At 42.2% G+C, this 18,243-nt stretch overlaps 2 protein-coding genes across 4 annotated transcripts in view; one reads left to right on the top strand and one right to left on the bottom strand.

The window, feature by feature from the left end:
- CRLF3 (cytokine receptor like factor 3) overlaps positions 1–11,076 on the top strand; it is a 30,528-nt gene extending 19,452 nt beyond the window's left edge. The window contains exons 7-8 of the mRNA XM_082212689.1: positions 5,072–5,184; positions 6,789–11,076. Coding sequence (XP_082068815.1) covers positions 5,072–5,184; positions 6,789–7,048 — 373 coding nt within the window. The 3' untranslated portion in view covers positions 7,049–11,076. The remainder of the gene's footprint in view (positions 1–5,071; positions 5,185–6,788) is intronic.
- A 1,537-nt stretch (positions 11,077–12,613) lies between these two features.
- SUZ12 (SUZ12 polycomb repressive complex 2 subunit) overlaps positions 12,614–18,243 on the bottom strand; it is a 31,433-nt gene continuing 25,803 nt past the window's right edge. For all 3 annotated transcript variants that reach the window (XM_082212455.1, XM_082212456.1, XM_082212454.1), the window contains 3 exons: positions 17,601–17,799; positions 15,215–15,294; positions 12,614–14,932 (listed from right to left, as the gene is read on the bottom strand). In XM_082212455.1, coding sequence (XP_082068581.1) covers positions 14,584–14,932; positions 15,215–15,294; positions 17,601–17,799 — 628 coding nt within the window. In that variant the 3' untranslated portion in view covers positions 12,614–14,583. The remainder of the gene's footprint in view (positions 14,933–15,214; positions 15,295–17,600; positions 17,800–18,243) is intronic.

Here is an 18,243-nt window from a genome sequence, read left to right as displayed (position 1 = left end):
AAGAATAAAACAGGCTCAGAACTTCAACAGCATAACGAGATTCCTGCCTCCATCCAGTGAGCGAGACAAAAAATTGCTGTGGGGAGGCCAGTGAAAACCAATGAGTCTTTAAGGCACTGCAACAAGGCTGAAGTGCAGCTGCCTCCCGCAGCTCTAGTACCAGGGAGTTCCAAAGTTGTGGAGCCACTGCAGAAGAGTCGGTTTGCTCATGTTCTCTTGTGGACGCCCATCTCACAGATTTAGACTGTTCCAGGTTAAATTTTTAATACAGTGGTACCTCGGGTTAAGAACTTAATTCGTTCCGGAGGTCCGTTCTTAACCTGAAACTACTCTTAACCTGGAGCACCACTTTAGCTAATGGGGCCTCCTGCTGCCGCCGCGCCGCCGGAGCACGAATTCTGTTCTCATCCTGAAGCGAAGTTCTTAACCCGAGGTAATATTTCTGGGTTAGCGGAGTCTGTAACCTGAAGCGTATGTAACCTGAAGCGTCTGTAACCAGAGGTACCACTGTAGTAATCTTTTCATTTCCTAAGGGCGTTAATGGATTCATTTTCTTTCCCCTCATTTATGTGTTTTCCCTCTCTGCGTACTGTTCCTTCCTTTCAGTGGGAGTAGGAGAGGGCTGTTTTTAAAATGCATTTTGCTGCCGCGAGCGTCCCTGGATGCTTTTTAAACAGAAAAATGGGACAGAAATGTTTTCAAACCACACGCTGCCTCAGAGCTCTTTCACCCACAAGGCTCACTCTTTTTTATTATTCCTCCACGGATGCGTCTCTTGACTCAGGCATTGCTTTCACAGAGGTCTTTCTTCAGGGTGGTGTCAGTCATTTTGCAGCCCCCGCTGTTCCTCCGTCATGGACTGGTGCGTTTACCTGTCATGGACTCAGAGGAATGGTGGGAGGCGTCAGCTGGGGAACCATCAAGGGAAGAAGGCTCAGAGCCCAGGAGTGGGGGTAGGACATTAATGAGTGGTCAGAGGGAGAAGAGGGGAAAGACTAGGAAGAGGTAACAGGGCTTAGTGAGCTGGGAGAATCAGTGACTGAGAGAAGTCCAGAATCAGAGGCAGCTGCTGAAGCAGGAGACTAGGAGGAGGGAGGCCAAAAGGCAGCGCTGGGTCAGGATGGTGAGACACAGGGGTCTCCCACTCTTGCTTTGACAAGCTTCCCTCCCTGCTGGTATCCCAGAACCAGAAGAGGACTGAAACAGGTGGAGCGACAGCATGTAGGCGCAGTCTCTGATTGCTTGACGGAAAGCCCTGGAGAGGAGGTGACTTGGATGGCTGTGGGGACTTTCAGCCTCGGCAACTGAATCATGGGGCAAGGCCTACTGGGGATGAGATGAGCTGCTGTGCTCCTTTGGCTTGACACTCAGCCAAGGGTGAAATGTGAAGATTGTGTTTTTGCTAATAAAGGGTTAAGTTAGAATGGTGTGATTTATTGCCGGCCGGCTCTTTGACATCAACTCAGTTTCTAGTTACAACCTCTCCTGGACAATGACAGTTCTCTTTCTCAAGCTCTGGGAGGAAGACCTTTCATTGCCTACAGACAGCCACCCAACCTTAAACAACTCCTAACCCACAATAATACTACAACCAGACTTAACACGGACACTGGCACCAGAGCCTGCAATAAACCCAGATGCCAACTTTGCTGCCACATACACCCGGACAACACCATTACTGGCCCCAACAACATCACACATACCATCTCGGGACTCTTTAATTGCTCATCGTCTAACATTGTGTATGCCATCAAATGCCAACAGTGTCCTTCAGCTCTCTATATTGGACAAACAGGCCAAACCCTACGCCAAAGAATAAACGGACATAAATCTGACATCAAGAATCACAAAACAGAGAAACCAGTAGGGGAACACTTCAATCTCCCAGGACATTCTATACAAGATCTCAAAGTAGCTGTTTTACTACAAAGGAATTTCAGAAATTGACTGGAAAGAGAAGCTGCTGAATTGCAACTCATTACCAAACTTAAAACCATGGAGAGACCTGGTCTGAACAAAGACATTGGATTCTTATCTCATTATACATGACTAAGCCATTTTTCACCTTCTCACCCCTTGCCTTTTCCTGTAAGACCTATTGCAGTCGTTAAGAGTTGTCAACAGGCTCATCTCAGCTATCTGCCAATCTCCCATTCCCACCACCCTTCTGAGTAACACCCCTCCCCACCTTCTCACTATATAGAAGGATCTGGCAACTTCTGTTTCAGTGTATCTGAAGAAGTGTGCATGCACACGAAAGCTCATACCAAGAACTAACATAGTTGGTCTTTAAGGTGCTACTGGAAGGAATTTTTTTATTCAGTTTCTAGAGCCATCATTCCCCAAACACAGTAGCGTTTCGTGTGCGAGTAGTTAATTAACTGAATGAAATGCTGTTGGGTCCATAGTTTCTCCCTGCCTGCCCCTCCCCACAACTTGGGAAGAAACCATAGGTCAGTCGTAGATCGTATGCCTCCCATGCAGAAGCTCCCAGCATCTCCAGTTAAAAGGAACAGGTAATTAGAAAAAAACTCTTCTCTGCCTGCGTTAGATCCTAGAGAGCTTCTGCAAGAGTAGACAATGCTGTCTGGTTTAAGCACCTCTCTGAGCCAATGGCTATAAATAGTTGCAGAAGTTTAAAATAGTATTTTTAAAAAAACAACCATTACAAAAACCAACAACATTGGCTGACAAAATCTGATTGTAATTCTCGGGTTTACTTTTCCAAAGAGAGCTAGATTGCTTCCAGATGGAAGAGATTTAGGTTTTCCCTATGCTGCCCCCCATTTTGCAATGCACGTTTTTGGCTCTTGGGAGACAGGAAGGCTTGGTGGGAGTATTCGCAGTGCAATATGGCTACAAATTTGAGCTGTACTCAAAATGTCTTGACAGGCGTCTCATTATTACCCAACCTGTTCTTTAAAAAAAAAAAAAAGCAAGCAAAACAAATGTAATTTCCTCCTGAAAATTTCAAGCGATACTTATCTCTCAACACATGTTCCATATCCAGTTTGCTTTCATTGCTGGCTATAGGAAATTGCGTCATCTCTAAAATAACTGGTGTGTTTTCTTTTATGTCTGCCACTATGATCAGTGTCTACGACTTCACTGGTATGATTAACCAGCAAGAAGCAGGGCTGTAAATGTGCTCCTCTTCTTGCATAGGTCCAATCTGCAGGTGTTTTGTCTCATTGGTCAGGCAGATAATATTCCATGAATGGTGGGGATTTTTTTGAAAGGGGAAAAAGAATGATGTCTTCCCCATTAATAACCCCCTGAACAAGGATAATGCATTGTTTTCACATAGCAGTGCGTATGACGCCTTGATGAAATGGGAAGATAAATGGGTTATTTAACTTGAATCAGAATGAATACTAGACTAATTAAAACTTGAAAAACATTTTTCATAAAATAAAAAAGAAACTGTCTAAAACTGTAAGAATACTAGAATATTTAAAAAAGCACCTGTGGTTGTTTGCCTGGGGGGTCTAGGAACATGATGTGGCCAAATATTGGGTTGTTTTTGTTTTGAGTATGTATTTTGTGTTTTTATATCGTCATTTTATCCTGAGAACCACTCTAAGACCTGCGGATATAGTATATAGGGTTCATGGGATACGGGTGGCGTTGTTGTCTAAACCACTGAGCCTCTTGGGCTTGCCGATCAGAAGGTCAGCGATTCAAATCCCCATGACAGGGTGTGCTTCCATTGCACTGCCCCAGTTCCTGCCAACCTAGCAGTTCGAAAGTGCGCCAAAAGTGTAAGTAGATGAATAAGTACTGCTGCGGCAGGAAGGTAAACGGCATTTCCGTGCGCTCTGGTTTCCGTCACGGTGTTCCATTGCACCAGAAGTGGTTTAGTCATGCTGGCCACATGACCCGGAAAGCTGTTTGTGGAAAAATGCCGGCTCCCTCAGCCTGAAAGCGAGATGAGTGCCACAATCCCATAGTCGCCTTTGACTGGACTTAACCGTCCAGGGGTCCTTTATCTTTTTTTTTTAATAGGGCAGTATACAAAATTTAATTTAATTAATTAATAAGTAATAATAATTTGTGTCTCTTTCCTAATGTGATCCCTCAGCACTTTGAATGTCATCTCTTTATCTGTGTGATGGTTCAACATTCTTAGATGTGCCTATATCCAAAATGGTACATGACCCATGAATCCATTCGATCAGCTTACACCCTGAGCTGTCGCAGTTTTGCCAGTTTACTTCAGTGCTGAATGAGTTGCACATAGTGTGGCTCCATGTGCTGAGAATGAACGAGCAAACCCTCACCTAGAGAGATTTTATGAATTGGGTTTTTTTTTGCTTTAGTTTGCTCCACTTTAACAAAGAGGCAGCCATTCCAACGAGCCACAGATTCAGCAATACAGTGGTGCCTCGCAAGACGAAAAGAATCCGTTCTGTGATTCTCTTCGTCTAGCGGTTTTTTTCCGTCTTGCGAAGCAAGCCCATTGAAGGATTAGCGGATTAGCGCTATTAGCGCTATTAGAGGCTATTAGAGGCTTTTAGCGGCTTATCTGCTGATCGGATCAGCGGCTTAGCGCTATTAGCGGCTTTTAGCGGCTTATCTGCTGATCAGATCAGCTGATAAGCGGCTTAGCGCTATTAGCGGCTTTTAGCGGCTTATCTGCTGATCAGATCAGCTGATAAGCGGCTTAGCGCTATTAGCGGCTTTTAGCTGCTTTTAGCGGCTTATCTGCTGATCGGATCAGCTGATAAGCGGCTTAGCGGCTTAGAAAAAAGGGGGGGAACAGCAGGAACTTGCAAGACATTGTCGTCTTGCAAAGCAAGCCCATAGGAGATTCGTTTTGCGAAGCACCTCCAAAACGGGAAACTCTTTCGTCTAGCGAGTTTTCCGTCTTGCGAGGCATTTGTCTTGCGGGGCACCACTGTAAAGTTTCCTCTACCAATTTACTGCCGCTGAACTGAGGCAAATGTCAACGTCAACATTGTTGCCATAATTTTCAGGGTGTGGGTGATACCATAAGAAAGGTGCATTGTCATTGATGAAAACTGATACAATTTATATTAATAGCACAAAATGCACCCAACTTTCTCCTCAGAATTGAAACAGTCGGTCAGCCGGACAAAAAAGACAGTATCGGTGTTTGTGTGGCGCAGCAGAATGGCGCTGATTCCCTGCAGAGAGATAAAGCAGTTTGCGTGAGCACCAACGGTGAGTTGCCCAAGAATTCACTTGCACAACTTTTTTAAAATGAAAAATAATCTGATTTATCCCAGATTTTGCCCTCTTCTGTCCTCTAATATAGTCTACAAATTCCAGAACTATATAAAACCTTAGAACTGTGAATTTCTTTATTTTTAGAACTTATTTGTTTTATTTTTATTTCGTAAAATTTATATCCTGCTTATGAAGGTGAAGCTTCAAGAATCTGGGAGCTATCGCCCAACCTGGTGACCTCCAAACAGCAACTGGAAATTTATAAGTCTCTCTTAAGGGCGCAACCTTCTCCCAAGGCAGCTTCATTCAAATACAAAAGGCACAGGCAAACTCGGCCCTCCAGCTGTTTTGGGACTACAACTCCCATCATCCCTAGCTAACAGGACCAGTGGTCAGGGATGATGGGAATTGTAGTCCCAAAACATCTGGAGGGCCGAGTTTGCCTATGCCTGAAATACAGTACAGTAGTACCTCAGGTTAAGTACTTAATTCGTTCCGGAGGTCCGTTCTTAACCTGAAACGGGTGTTTTTAACCTGAAGCATCACTTTAGCCAATGGGGCCTCCTGCTGCTGCCGCGCCGCCGGAGCACGATTTCTGTTCTCATCCTGAAGCAAAGTTCTTAACCTGAAGCACTATTTCTGGGTTAGCGGAGTCTGTAACCTGAAGCGTATGTAACCTGAGGTACCACTGTATAACTTAGCTTTATATCCATAGCAGCGGCTCTCTGGATCATGATGGAGGAGGTCTCCCTGGTTGCTGATAGCCTCAGCAGAAAGTGTGCCTATTTAACACACATTTAATTATCGCTGACTTTCATTTTTGCATCTCATTGGCATTCAAACACCCCCCCCTTACAGTTTCCCCCATTATTTACCTGCCAACTAACATTTCACTTTGTGCATCGTGACAAAGCAGGACTGTGTCCACAGAAGTTTATGCCTTAATAAATGTATTCGTCATTAGGGTACTGCAGGACTCCAAGAGACTTAGCATGGCTAGCAGTCTGGAAATTTATAGTTACTTCAGGAAATCAACGCATTGTGGAGCAAAGGGTAGGGCTCTTGAGAACAAATTCAGTGGAACCTTGGTTCTCAAACTTAATCTGTCCCAGGAGTCCGTTTTACTCCCGAAACCATTCAAAAACCAAGGCGTGGCTTCCGATTGGCTGCAGGAGCCAAATACAGATGCCAAAAATATATATAATTTGGCATCTGTATTTGGCTTCTTCTTTGGTTTTAATTGGTATAAAATGGAAAGCTTAAAAAAATTAAATAAAGAAATAATAAAAATTGGACCGATTAACTAATGCTGATTTCTTGCTGGCCTAATAATATAATACTATATAATAATAATTTATTATTATAACCCCCCCCCATCTGGCTGGGCTTCCCCAGCCACTCTGGGTGGCTTCCCAAAAAATATTAAAATACTGTAATACATCAAACATTAAAAGCTTCCCTAAACAAAAGCTTCCCTAATTATAAAGTTGTTTGCAAGGCTGCAAAGAGGGATAGAATAGTCAGATCACAGTCCAGACGTTACTGGGTTTTCATGTCTAGTTCATGAAAGCTAATGTTTCTTGCCTTACCTGTTCCAGGTGCTGTCTTTGTAAACGGAAAAGAGATGACAAACCAGTTGCCTGCGGTTACTTCAGGATCAGCTGTGACATTTGACATAGAAGCTGTGAATTTAGGCCCTTCCAATAATAATAATGAAGGGGGGAACTTCAAACTCAGAGTGACAATTGGCTCCAACAACAGGGAAGTGGTCTTTGACTGGGTACTTGATCAGTCCTGCGGTTCTCTTTATTTTGGGTGTTCGTTCTCCTATCCAGGCTGGAAGGTGCTGGTGTTCTAACTTCTCCACCTCTGAAATGATGCCAATTGTTTTAAACTGTATCATTCCTCCAGTGGTTGGACTTGGTGATACAGCGATTAACTAGTGCAGGCTCTGAGTACACTGGTGTGAGTCTGTGCAGGAGGGAGCCCTCTTAACGCAACCTGCCGATGTGATAAACATTACTTGAACTATTTACTGTATACAGTTTAAAATACTGATGGTGTGTTTAAGTAATCTGGGGTGGGGGTGGGGAGTAAGCCTTCACTGTTGCTATCAAATTTGTATTACTATTATTTTTATTATTATTAATTTTAAGGGAGGAAAAGCCAGCTGTGCTCCTGTCTGTGTGGTTACGCTTAATGAACAGCCCAATTTTGCTAAAGTGCTGTTCTTTTGGCTCAGGGTTTATGGACCAAAGTTCCTTGTATGCTTATCCTATTCATCAGAGTACGGTACTGTAAACTGCTGCTGGGCAGACACTCAGCAAATGCTTCATTTTTGTCAGTTGAATACCAGGCATTAGTGTTTATTGAATCCTGCTCCCCCATTTACTGCAGCAAGCTGAAGTATTTGTTTCCCCACATTCAGTACCTCGGTCTCATCTCTTTACCTATGTGCCTTGGCTTTTATTCAAAAGTATTGTACAGGACGGAGAGATAAGCTTTCCAACAGTGAACATGCGGTGCCCAATTGAGTGCCATTGAACGGCTGATATTTAACTTGGGCTTTATTATTACCTCCTGCTTCAGAAAGTGCCTCTACCAAGATGACATCACATGTTCCCAGGGGAAATTCTACAGTAGGGGAGGCCAGCCTGTAGGGCAGATCCTGCCCAGGAAGCCATGTTGTAGTAGCAGCCTGTTAAGATCAGGAAATTTTGGTTACCTTCGAAAAGTGTCTCTTTTCCCTCTGGCTAAGGTACCATTGCAGGAAGATCTAGAGTAGTGGTTCTCAACCGGTGAATCCTCAGATGTTGTTGGACTACAACTCCCACAATCCCTAGCTAGCCAGGCCAGAGCTTAGGGATGATGGGAGTTGTAGTCCAACATCTGGGGACCCACAGGTTGAGAACGGTTGATCTAGAGGCTCTGAGAGGGAACACACCATTTCTTGCAGTGGTGGCTCCCAAAAGGAAGAAGAGATTTTTTACAAGGGAAAAGAAGAAGTCCTGATATAGGAGATGTTCCTCTCCTAGCCCAGTACTCCCATCAGGAAAAATGCTATTGAAAAGATCTCTGTCTCTCCCTCCCCGCCCTGTTTTTCTGCTAATCAGCAGAAGGGGAGGGTGTGTCTGATATATGGCTAGTGACTGTGTTGGCCACTTCTGGCACATGGCTGTCAGTGGGTTGACCTCAACGGTGTCCTTCTGCTGAAAGAATTAGGCTACCCTCATTCTGTAAGGAGGTTTTGTAGAACTTCTGAGCATTTGTGGGTGGGTGGGTGGGTGGGTGGGAATCTATAGTAGGTGGCAGTCAGAATTAACCAGCATTCTTATACATCGTTGCTTTGCCCTTTCTTACCCATCCGTGAGTTCAAAGAACAACTCTGCAATAACTTACTTAGGATAGCGTGCTACATGAATGATGCTGAAGTTAAGGTACCATGTAGACAAAGGTGTCTGTAAATGCATCATCTATCAGGGATTTTATTATTTTGCTGATGTAACAAGGTCAGTGCATAGACAGGGTAGTGATATTAAGAGGGAATAACTGCTGTGTGGCACAGTTGTGCACTCAATCAGGGTTTCCCAAACTTGGGTCTCCAGCTGTTTTTGGACAATTTCCATAATCTCTGAGCATTGCTTCTGCTAGCTAGAGATGGCGGAAGTTGTAGTCCCAACAGCACCTGGTCTAATGATAGTTTAGGCCAGGTGTGACCCTCCAGATGTTACAACCCTCACTAGCCTTGGTCATTGGCCATACTTGCTGGGACTGATGTGGCTTCTAATTTAGGAAGCTCTGGAAGGCCAAAGGTTTCTCTCCCCCCCTCCACCCTTTGTTTAGGCAAATTCAACCGCGCAAGTGACGTGAAATGCCCTTTTTTCATGTTTAAAATACAGTACAGACCAGTATTACTTGCAGACATGTCCTGTCACAAACTGTAGCTGTTCAGTGCCAGCCAGAGGCTGCTTACCACAGCATCCTGTTAGGGACAAAGTAAGACGTTGTTGATGAAAAACAGGAAAACACCTTTCTGCATATCCCAGCTGCTCTAGGGCTGCGTTGATGCCGAGACCTCGGGTGCTGGCACAAGAGCTCCAGTGACCTTAAACTGGAGCCTAAGAGGGTCGCAATATCTCCTTGCTGCACCAAGTTAGGGCCTCTCCCTTGTCCTGTAGCCTTAAGGCAATTACCAGTGGGGAATCTTTGCCCCTCCAAATGTTGCTAACGACAACACCCATCAGCAATAGCAAGCATAGCCAATGTCCCGGAATGATGGGAGTTTTAGTTCAGAGGGCTAAAGGTTCACCCACCTTCTCTGTAGCCCAACAGCTCTGCGGAACAGAGGCTGTTGACATTTTGCAAGCGAAAGGCTCCCCCTGACACTCCCTTGGCCTCAAAGTAAAAAGCTGGGGTTTGTCGTGTTCTCTTGTGCCACATGCCAGTATATTTCCCTTGCACTCAGGCAAGCAGCCTGCCTTGCTCATGTTAACGCTGGTGGCATCGTAGAATTGGGAGGGACCCCGCTCCCCGAGGATCATCTAGTCCAACTCTCCGCAACGCAGGAATCACAATTAAGGCATGAGCTACAATTAGAGCAATTCTAAGAATTAGGCAATATAGTAAAATCTAATGTAAGCAAGCAGAGCTCTGCAAACTTGAAATGGAGCAAACAACAACATTGTATGAGATGTTAAAGGTGGCTAACTCGCCTTCCCCTCCAGATCTGTTTCCTAAACCTCCCATAAGATTTTGAGGACGCATTGGATGATCAGGCCAATGCTGTCGGATGTCACCCTGCTGTTACGTAGAAAAATGTACCAGCAAAGACGCAATTCACATTTAGCTGTCAAGTGTGTGTACATGAGATATATACACTGGAGGGTGGGAATCCTCTTCCTCCCTCTCGAACAGCCTTTCTCAACCTGTGGGTCCCCAGATGTTGTTGGACTACAACTCCCATCACCCCTAGCTAGCAAGGCCAGAGCTCAGGGATGATGGGAGTTGTAGTCTAACATCTGGGGACCCACAGGTTGAGAACCGCTGCACTAGAATGGGTTATAGATGAACTGGAGCTTGTAAATGTGCCTCTGACCAGGAGGAGGCTGTGCTGCCTTCCACAAAGGAACACATATGGGGGAAATTGTGGCCTGCCATATGCTGTTGGGACTACAGCTCCCATCATTCCTGACCGCTGCCTGTGCTGCCTGGGGCTGACGGGAGTTGAGAAGTCCATGCATGCAGTGCTTGGTTCATAGAAAACTTGTAGATAGAACTGGGTGGCTGAAGTTGCTTAGCTTCACTCCTGCAACAGTAGTTTCCAACCCTGTTTTCCCAAATGACGAAAAGGCAAAGGGCAAGCTAGCCATTGGCCCCATAAATAAATGTTTTACCAGTTCTGGTGCTTTCATTTAGCCCGAATGCCTTTCCTCCATTGACTGACTCGTCACATATTGGGGGGGGGGGGGTTACCTGGGATTGATAATCCTTTGTGGTGGGGAAGAGAGCATGTGTGAATGAGTTGTATTTGGGAACAGCAGCACTGTGCAAAATATTGGTTTGAAAGCTTACCAATAAAGGTGATACGAGGACCGAAAGGCTCGATGGAGATTAAAGGCACCTAGCAATTGACCAGTGATAAACTGCTTCGCTAGTGAAAAATATATGTAAAAGGGAAAGATTCCCAATACATTTGCAATATTTTTGTACTTTAACAATACCTTACAAGTATTTGGTCCTTTGGAAGACATTTTACCCATACAGTGTTAAGGTAAAACTTGGAGACAATGTTGGGAAGGGAATGTGTTTATAAAACTTGTATCTATTTACCTCAGCATACGTACTTTGTATTATGACTTTTTAATAAAAGTTTGTCCATCCGCTTGACTAGTGTTATTCCATTAATATTGACTCACTATACACTGGTGGCGCTGTGGTCTAAACCACTGAGCCTCTTGGGCTTGCCGATCGGAAGGTCGGCGGTTCGAATCCCCACGTCGGGGTGAGCTCCCATTGCTCTGTCCCAACTCCTGCCAACCTAGCAGTTTGAAAGCATGCCAGTGCAAGTAGATAAATAGGTACCACTGTAGTGGGAAGGTAAACGGTATTTCCATGCGCTCTGGCTTCCATCTCTGTGTTCCATTGTGCCAGAAGTGGTTTAGTCATACTGGCCACATGACCCGGAAAGTTGTCTGTGGACAAACGCCGGCTCCCTCGGCCTGAAGCAAGATGAGCACCACACCCCCTAGTCACTTTTGACTGGACTTAACCATCCAGGGCTCCTTTACTTTTTTAAACAATTTGACATCTTGAGCACAACATGGATTAATTTGAGAATATTTCAGATCAGCCATTTTAGAATGATACCCCATAGCTGTCATTGACTGGACTTAACCGTGTAGGGGTCCTTTGCCTTACCATTACCTTACTATATTCATCCCACCTTTTCTACAAAAGACCTAAAGGTGGCAAACATGGCTTCCCTACTCCTTCTCAACATAATTTCCTTTTTATCCTCCTGAAAAACAAAGTGGGTAAGGTTACACCCAGTGTGGTTTACCACAATGCTACTCAAAAGTGGTGGCCCACAGACCACTGCCTGCCTGAATGTCATCAGCTCCTACTTGACAGTGACTCCACCACATCCCAGACCAGGTGGGACCCCTCAGGGACAAAATACGGTATTGGGGGAGGGGAGTTGCCAGACTACCGCATCCAATAGCTTGAGAAGCCCTTCCTTAGCAGAAATTGGCCTGGTTTTGATACATCATTAATTCTTTTGCCTGGAGCGTGTATATGTCTAAGGTGGGGGACTGTGACAATGTTCCTTCTCCTCCCATAAGAGAAAAAGGTGCCACTTTTTGAATATTTCTCCATCTCAACAGCCTCCTACATGTTCCAATTAGTATTTAGAGTGCTGGAGACATTTAAATACTGCACACTCAAAGGGAGAGAAAAAAATAGAGGTGTCATGAATCAATTTTTATTTGACCCATTTTGATTTAGTCACCAATCTAGCAGCCGCATTCTGGATTAGTTATAGTTTCCAAGGCAGCTTCAAAGGTAAACCCACGTAGAGCGCATTGCAGTAGTGCAAGTGGAAGATAACCAGAGCATGTGCCATGACTAAAGGATTTCAGGCTCAAGAGATACAGTCCTCATTTCAAGCAGGTAAAAAGGGAAAATAAACAGAAGTTACTACATTTCAAGAAACATATAATGCACAAATTAATGCATAGAGAACTGTCCATATCAGGCTGCAGATCACAATACCTGTTCCAAATTCAAAAATTCGATATGCCTGGTTCCAAGTCAGAATCAATCTCTCTCTCTCTCTCTCTCTCTCTCTCTCTCTCACACACACACACACACACACACCTTACCTGGTTGCACCTTTAAAAAAGCAATAGCACACCTCAGAAGATTTTATATTATTGAACTTTATGTACAAAATCCAATTTCAAATAAACATTTAATGTAAAAACAAAAAGGTCCATTAAACACTTCTTTTATATCTACTGTACCATTCAAATGTTCACCCAGTTTACATGATTTATTGAAAGTCTCATTAAGGGTACATATAGAAAATCCATCTTTATTATAAATAGAAACAAAGGGATTCTCAGCTTTTATTATAAATTGACATGACATACAAAGTTTATTGGACAGAAGTAATTTCATTACTATTTTGGGAGGGGTCACCAACTTTTTTGTGCAAACAATGCTAGCCTCCTTTTAAGCATTAAGAGCGCGGCTGCTTAAGAAGTGACATAAGCAATAGTTCTACAACTACGTCTCTCCTAAAATATATTTTTTTACATATGTGCACAGCTTTAGCAAATTAAAGCCCAAGAGAAATGCTTGACCGGCTATTCAAAGGTGTAATAAGAGTTTGCTACAACTCAAGAGCAGGAAATTCGAGAAGTCTAAAGAAAGCTGCAGTCTCCCTCTTTCCTATTGACACAAATCTGTGACCAAGAACTTAATACTGGATGACAAATCACATCCACACCATTAGTTAAATAGTCTCACAGTTAAACACATCTTTAGGGACCAAAGTCAGTATTTACAGTTTTATAAATTTCTGGAAAAAAAACCCATTACAAAGCTTACCCCCACCCCCACCCCAAACAAAAAACAAAAACCAACAGGGATCTGCCTTCTTGTGGTGGTGGAATGAAATAAAAAATTAGAAACACCTGTATTTACATAATCAATCCTTTATAAATAAAGAATATGAAAAAATGAACTATTCAAGAATTTTTTAAAAAATGAGGCGATGCCACTCAACTACAGTGCTTGCTGGAATAAACCCTTGAAGCTGATACTGTACCAGTAGTGAAGCTACTTTCCATTGGAAAAAAGAAAATCTGTAAACATGTGCATAAAATGTGTTAGCAGTGCAAGACTGCACAGGTTAGCATCTGTATTGAATGCAATACATCACAGAGTACTTGCATAAGAAGTGCAACACATTTTCTGGCCTAATTTTACAGTGCATTTCCCCTTCAAAACTAGCAACCAAAAATTCTCTTTAACGCCATGCTTCGATCTTACAGTCTGTATATAGGCAAAATAGGTACGTATCCAGGCACTGCCTACCATGGCCTCCAGGTGTTAACACTTGATCTCTTAGCCAAAAGGCCGAGAAGTGATCTCTAGGTGTTAAACAAAGCATTCTATTAAACAACTCTCAACAGTTATGCTTGATTAGGTTAAGGCTTTGATCTAGTACACCTTGTTATCTACAGATTCGTTCGGACTACTGACAGAATTAATATGGTACTTCCCCTGTGTTTGTAATGAGAAAAGCAGAGGTTGTTGTTTTTTTTTCCAAAAAAGGTTTCAGGCAAAGAAGTGCTATGTTACAGCTGAATGTTTAAAAAGTGTTTAGAAATTTGCAATCTGTAGTTTGACACCTATAAGATCAAGGTAAACTTTAAATGGTGTGTTATTTGCCACAAAAAAAGTTAACCTAAGGAATTTCTAAGTACAAAGCATAAACTGTCCGAATCTCTTTCCCTAATTTTCAACTCCATGGTAGGAAAGACAGCCAGTACAGATGCAAAAAAAAATAATAATTAAAAAAAATCTTTATATAAAAACTGGTTTACATATACTCAAGTTATGTAAATTCAGTACAGTTCATAATTAAAATTCCCAAAAATTGTATTGCTCTTCATGCTCAAACTTTGAGTATTGTCATTACACCACTAGAACTGATATACATGTAGTACTTGCATAATCAACTCAAAAGGAACCATATTGTTGAAATCCTGTTTCCAGCAGTGCCTGTTAGGAGCCTGTGTGTCTTATTAAATTCCTTATAAGAGTTCATGCATCTTAAAATGTCACTTCATTGTTTGTGCACTGAATGCCCCTTTGCTCTTCTTTTCAGATCTTCTGTTTTCTATTCTGTTTTGCCATACATGAGATAGCATCCATTTCTGAGGATTTTTCCCTAGTGTTAGTTTCACTGCAGCCATTGGTTATTCCAGTTTGTTCTTCAGAAATCTCCTCCATTGTGGTGGTAGCAGTAGACTCTCCTTTTTCCAATTTCTGCTGCATTTCTCGAAGCTTAGTAACAGCTTTGTCTATGGACATTATGCTTATAAGGTTAAAGTCATGCATGCTGACCAGGTGAAGCATGAAGTTTCGACACAAGTTCTTCTTAATTATTTTGTGTCCATAATTTTCAACAAACAGCATACAGGCATGATTCATTTGATTGTCTGCAATAAACCTGTAACATAAAAAAATGACGCAAGGCATTATTACAGATTTGGGTGCCCAAAGATGCCTACAATATCAAAATCCTGCTCAGACATGCTGTTATGTCATATTTGCTTCTCCACAATTCCTACATAGGGTTTTTTAAATGCTCAGCAGTTCACACAATAAAAAAAACACATTAAAATAACAGATATGTGAAAGGCTTAAAAGCATTTCAGGGTTGTTGTTTTATTTTTAATTGTAACCTAATCACTTTTCATAAATTTATAAAATTGAAGTTCTAAGTACGCACCCGTGCTTCATAACGTGTAGATTCCATAATTTCATCACTTCTTTTTCCCCTTCATTCACATCTGAAAACTCTTCAATTTGCTGCAGTGAGACAACCATTTAAAGGTCATTAGCATGCATCTATTTAAGTCAGGCATTGCTTGGCTTGTTTTCCCCATCATCTGCTTATTATTGTCATAATTGCTTTGCATAGTCAGTACAATTCCACACAGCCAGAACTAAGCAGCAAGAGCTGGGAAAAGGCACACAGTTTTGCTACAAATGTCCCTGAAGTTACTTTTGGAAGAAAGTGAAGAGATAACAGTTAATATATTTTGGGAGGGGAAGGGGGAATACAGTGGTACCTCGGGTTACATACGCTTCAGGTTACATACGCTTCAGGTTACAGACTCCGCTAACCCAGAAATAGTGCTTCAGGTTAAGAACTTTGCTTCAGGATAAGAACAGAAATCGTGCTCTGGCGATGCGGCGGCAGCAGGAGGCCCCATTAGCTAAAGTGGTGCTTCAGGTTAAGAACAGTTTTAGGTTAAGAACGGACCTCCGGAACAAATTAAGTACGTAACCTGAGGTACCACTGTATAGGGAACGTGCCTTGTGCTCGCATCTAAGTGTTTACACTAACAGAGAATATTTGGGGGAGAAATGAGAGGGGAAAGTCTATTAAATCCCTTCAGTAGGTTGATGCAGAGGCTCTTTCACTTCAGTTTACACATTATTTGAATTGGAGGTTTCATTTAAAATAATTGTTAGACATCACTTCATGTCAAATCAAAAGGATGAAACAGGAACAGAAAGCTGAATGCTGTCAAAAAGCAGGGATGTTACATTATTTGGTGGTGTGGTCCTGCGATACCAACATTATGGAGGTGAATTAAGGAAAATTAAGGCTGTAATGGAGGTAAATATTTCTTCAGCCCTTTTAAATAATTTTATTTTAAATAATTTTATTATGATTTTTGGAAGAAACAGAAGAACTAGATTTTGTGGGTTTTGTATTGGTGGCAGACAAAATACTAATTGAAAAAAGGAAGAAGTCCAAAAATGATTAGAAGTTTAAATGTTAAAAATAATCAAGTTGGCAAAGTTAACCTGCTGGATTAAAGAATAGAGAATAAAAAAGAAGTCTGTAAAATGAATTATTTTGAAACTTCAAAAAATATATATGTAAAAGTAATCTAATTTTAAGTGGAAATTAGATCGAATTAATGGAGTTCTAAGCAGGTGTTTATAGATATGGAATATATATAGATTTAAAATAATTGTTGTATTTAAATGATCAGTGTATAGGTTTAAATATTTGTTATCTGAAGAAATGTATTTTCAGATTTTGTGATTCTTATGAGCATTTTGTTTCTAAAGCTGAAATTATAGCAGTAATAATAAAAAGAACAGGTTCTTTCATAAGCCTAAAATGGGTTGTGACAAATGAGGATTGCCACGCCTAACTTCAGTTTCCTAAACAGTCTGCAATGTTTTGTATTACGATTATTTGTGTGGCATCCAAGAATGTCAGTCTGCCAACAGAATGGACAAAGCAGGTGGAATTCCTTTTCTTCCTACAGCACTCCCAAATAACCCTGCTCTGGAGAGTTGGGGGTCACACCAATACAGATTTGGGGAGGAGTGTGTGGGAGTTGCAAGAGCGAGGAGAGGAAATCAAAGCCTGCTCATGTGACGTTAGAGGTCACTCTTAAATCTTCCTTGCCAAACTAGTCCTAGGCCATTACTGAATAGTCTAGTATTGTCCAGGTCATAATATTCTGTTACGATAGCTTCTAGCAGACATTCAGCATCCAGCAATTCCAAAATGTTTCCAGCACAAAAATGTGTGTGCATGTAATCCTAACTGCCTCTGACAGTCACAACCTTCTATTTAGCGGGAAGAAATCCCAATGAAAACCCTCATTGTTATATATTTTACATAGCTGTTAATTTGTATTCATGCTAAATTTTTACACATGGATGATTTATGATGGCCAATACTTGCAATGCCTAATAAAGGTTTGGCAAAGTAAGAAAGCTAGTCACAACCATCAATTTGGTCCTGTTTTATCACCAAGCTCGTCTATTGCCCATATCCAATATTTCACCACCCCATAAAAAGTAATTGTGTTAATAGATGGCTTCCTCAATCTCGGCCCTCCAGATGTGTTGGGACTACAACTCCCATGATCCCTAGCTAGCAGGACCAGTGGCCAGGGATGCTGAGAATTGTAGTCTCAAATCATCTGGAGGGCCGAGGTTGAGGAAGCCTGGATTAAGACATAGTATCGCAATGTGCCTTTTCCAAGAATGCAAAGTGGGAAACACAGTATGTAGGTTTGTCCCATGGAAAGCAGGAATATCGCTCAGCAAAAAAAACCCTATCTGCTGTTGGACAAAGTTACCGTGATAGTTTTCTCCCTTAGCCACTCAGGGTCCTTTTCATCTTCACTGTCAACTTCCATTTCTTGTGGACGGAGAGGTAAGCATGTATCACTGTGGAAGTATAACCGATTGTGTCCACTGCTGTATGTTCTTTGCTGTTCCACTTCTCCATCTTCAGATTCAAGGAATTCAGACATGCTAGCTTTTGTACGCTTTGGTCTGAAAAAAAAAAAGATGCATGTAGAAGAGGAAAAAAACAGTATGTATGGTTTGTAGCAGGTACCTAAAAGCCTGGCAGCCATATATCTGCAACGCATAGAACAGATGATACCTACAAAGCTCACTTTTCAGTCGGATCAGGGCTATTCTATGATTCTAGAGTTGATGCCCATCTGCAATTTACCAAGACCTTAACCACATCCACAAAAAGAAGGCCAGAGGGGTAGCCATGTTAGTTTCTTGCAGAAAAAACAACCAAAAGTTTTATATGGGTAACCTTCAAGGTGCCACAAGACACTTTGCTGCATTTGTGGGGGGAAGTGGAAATATATACAATGGCTAGCAATATGGAGTGTCATTGCTGCACATTTCCAACTATTTCGAGAACCCAAAATAGTCTGTTTTGACAGGTTTCTGCCTCTGCATAGCATGTCACTAATGAAT

The sequence above is a fragment of the Podarcis vaucheri genome (genome assembly GCF_965113315.1).
Source record: "Podarcis vaucheri genome assembly, chromosome: 2".
NCBI classification, from domain to species: Eukaryota; Metazoa; Chordata; class Lepidosauria; order Squamata; family Lacertidae; genus Podarcis; species Podarcis vaucheri.
Note: the sequence above shows the minus strand (reverse complement) of the source record. Positions and strands in the feature narration are given on the sequence as shown.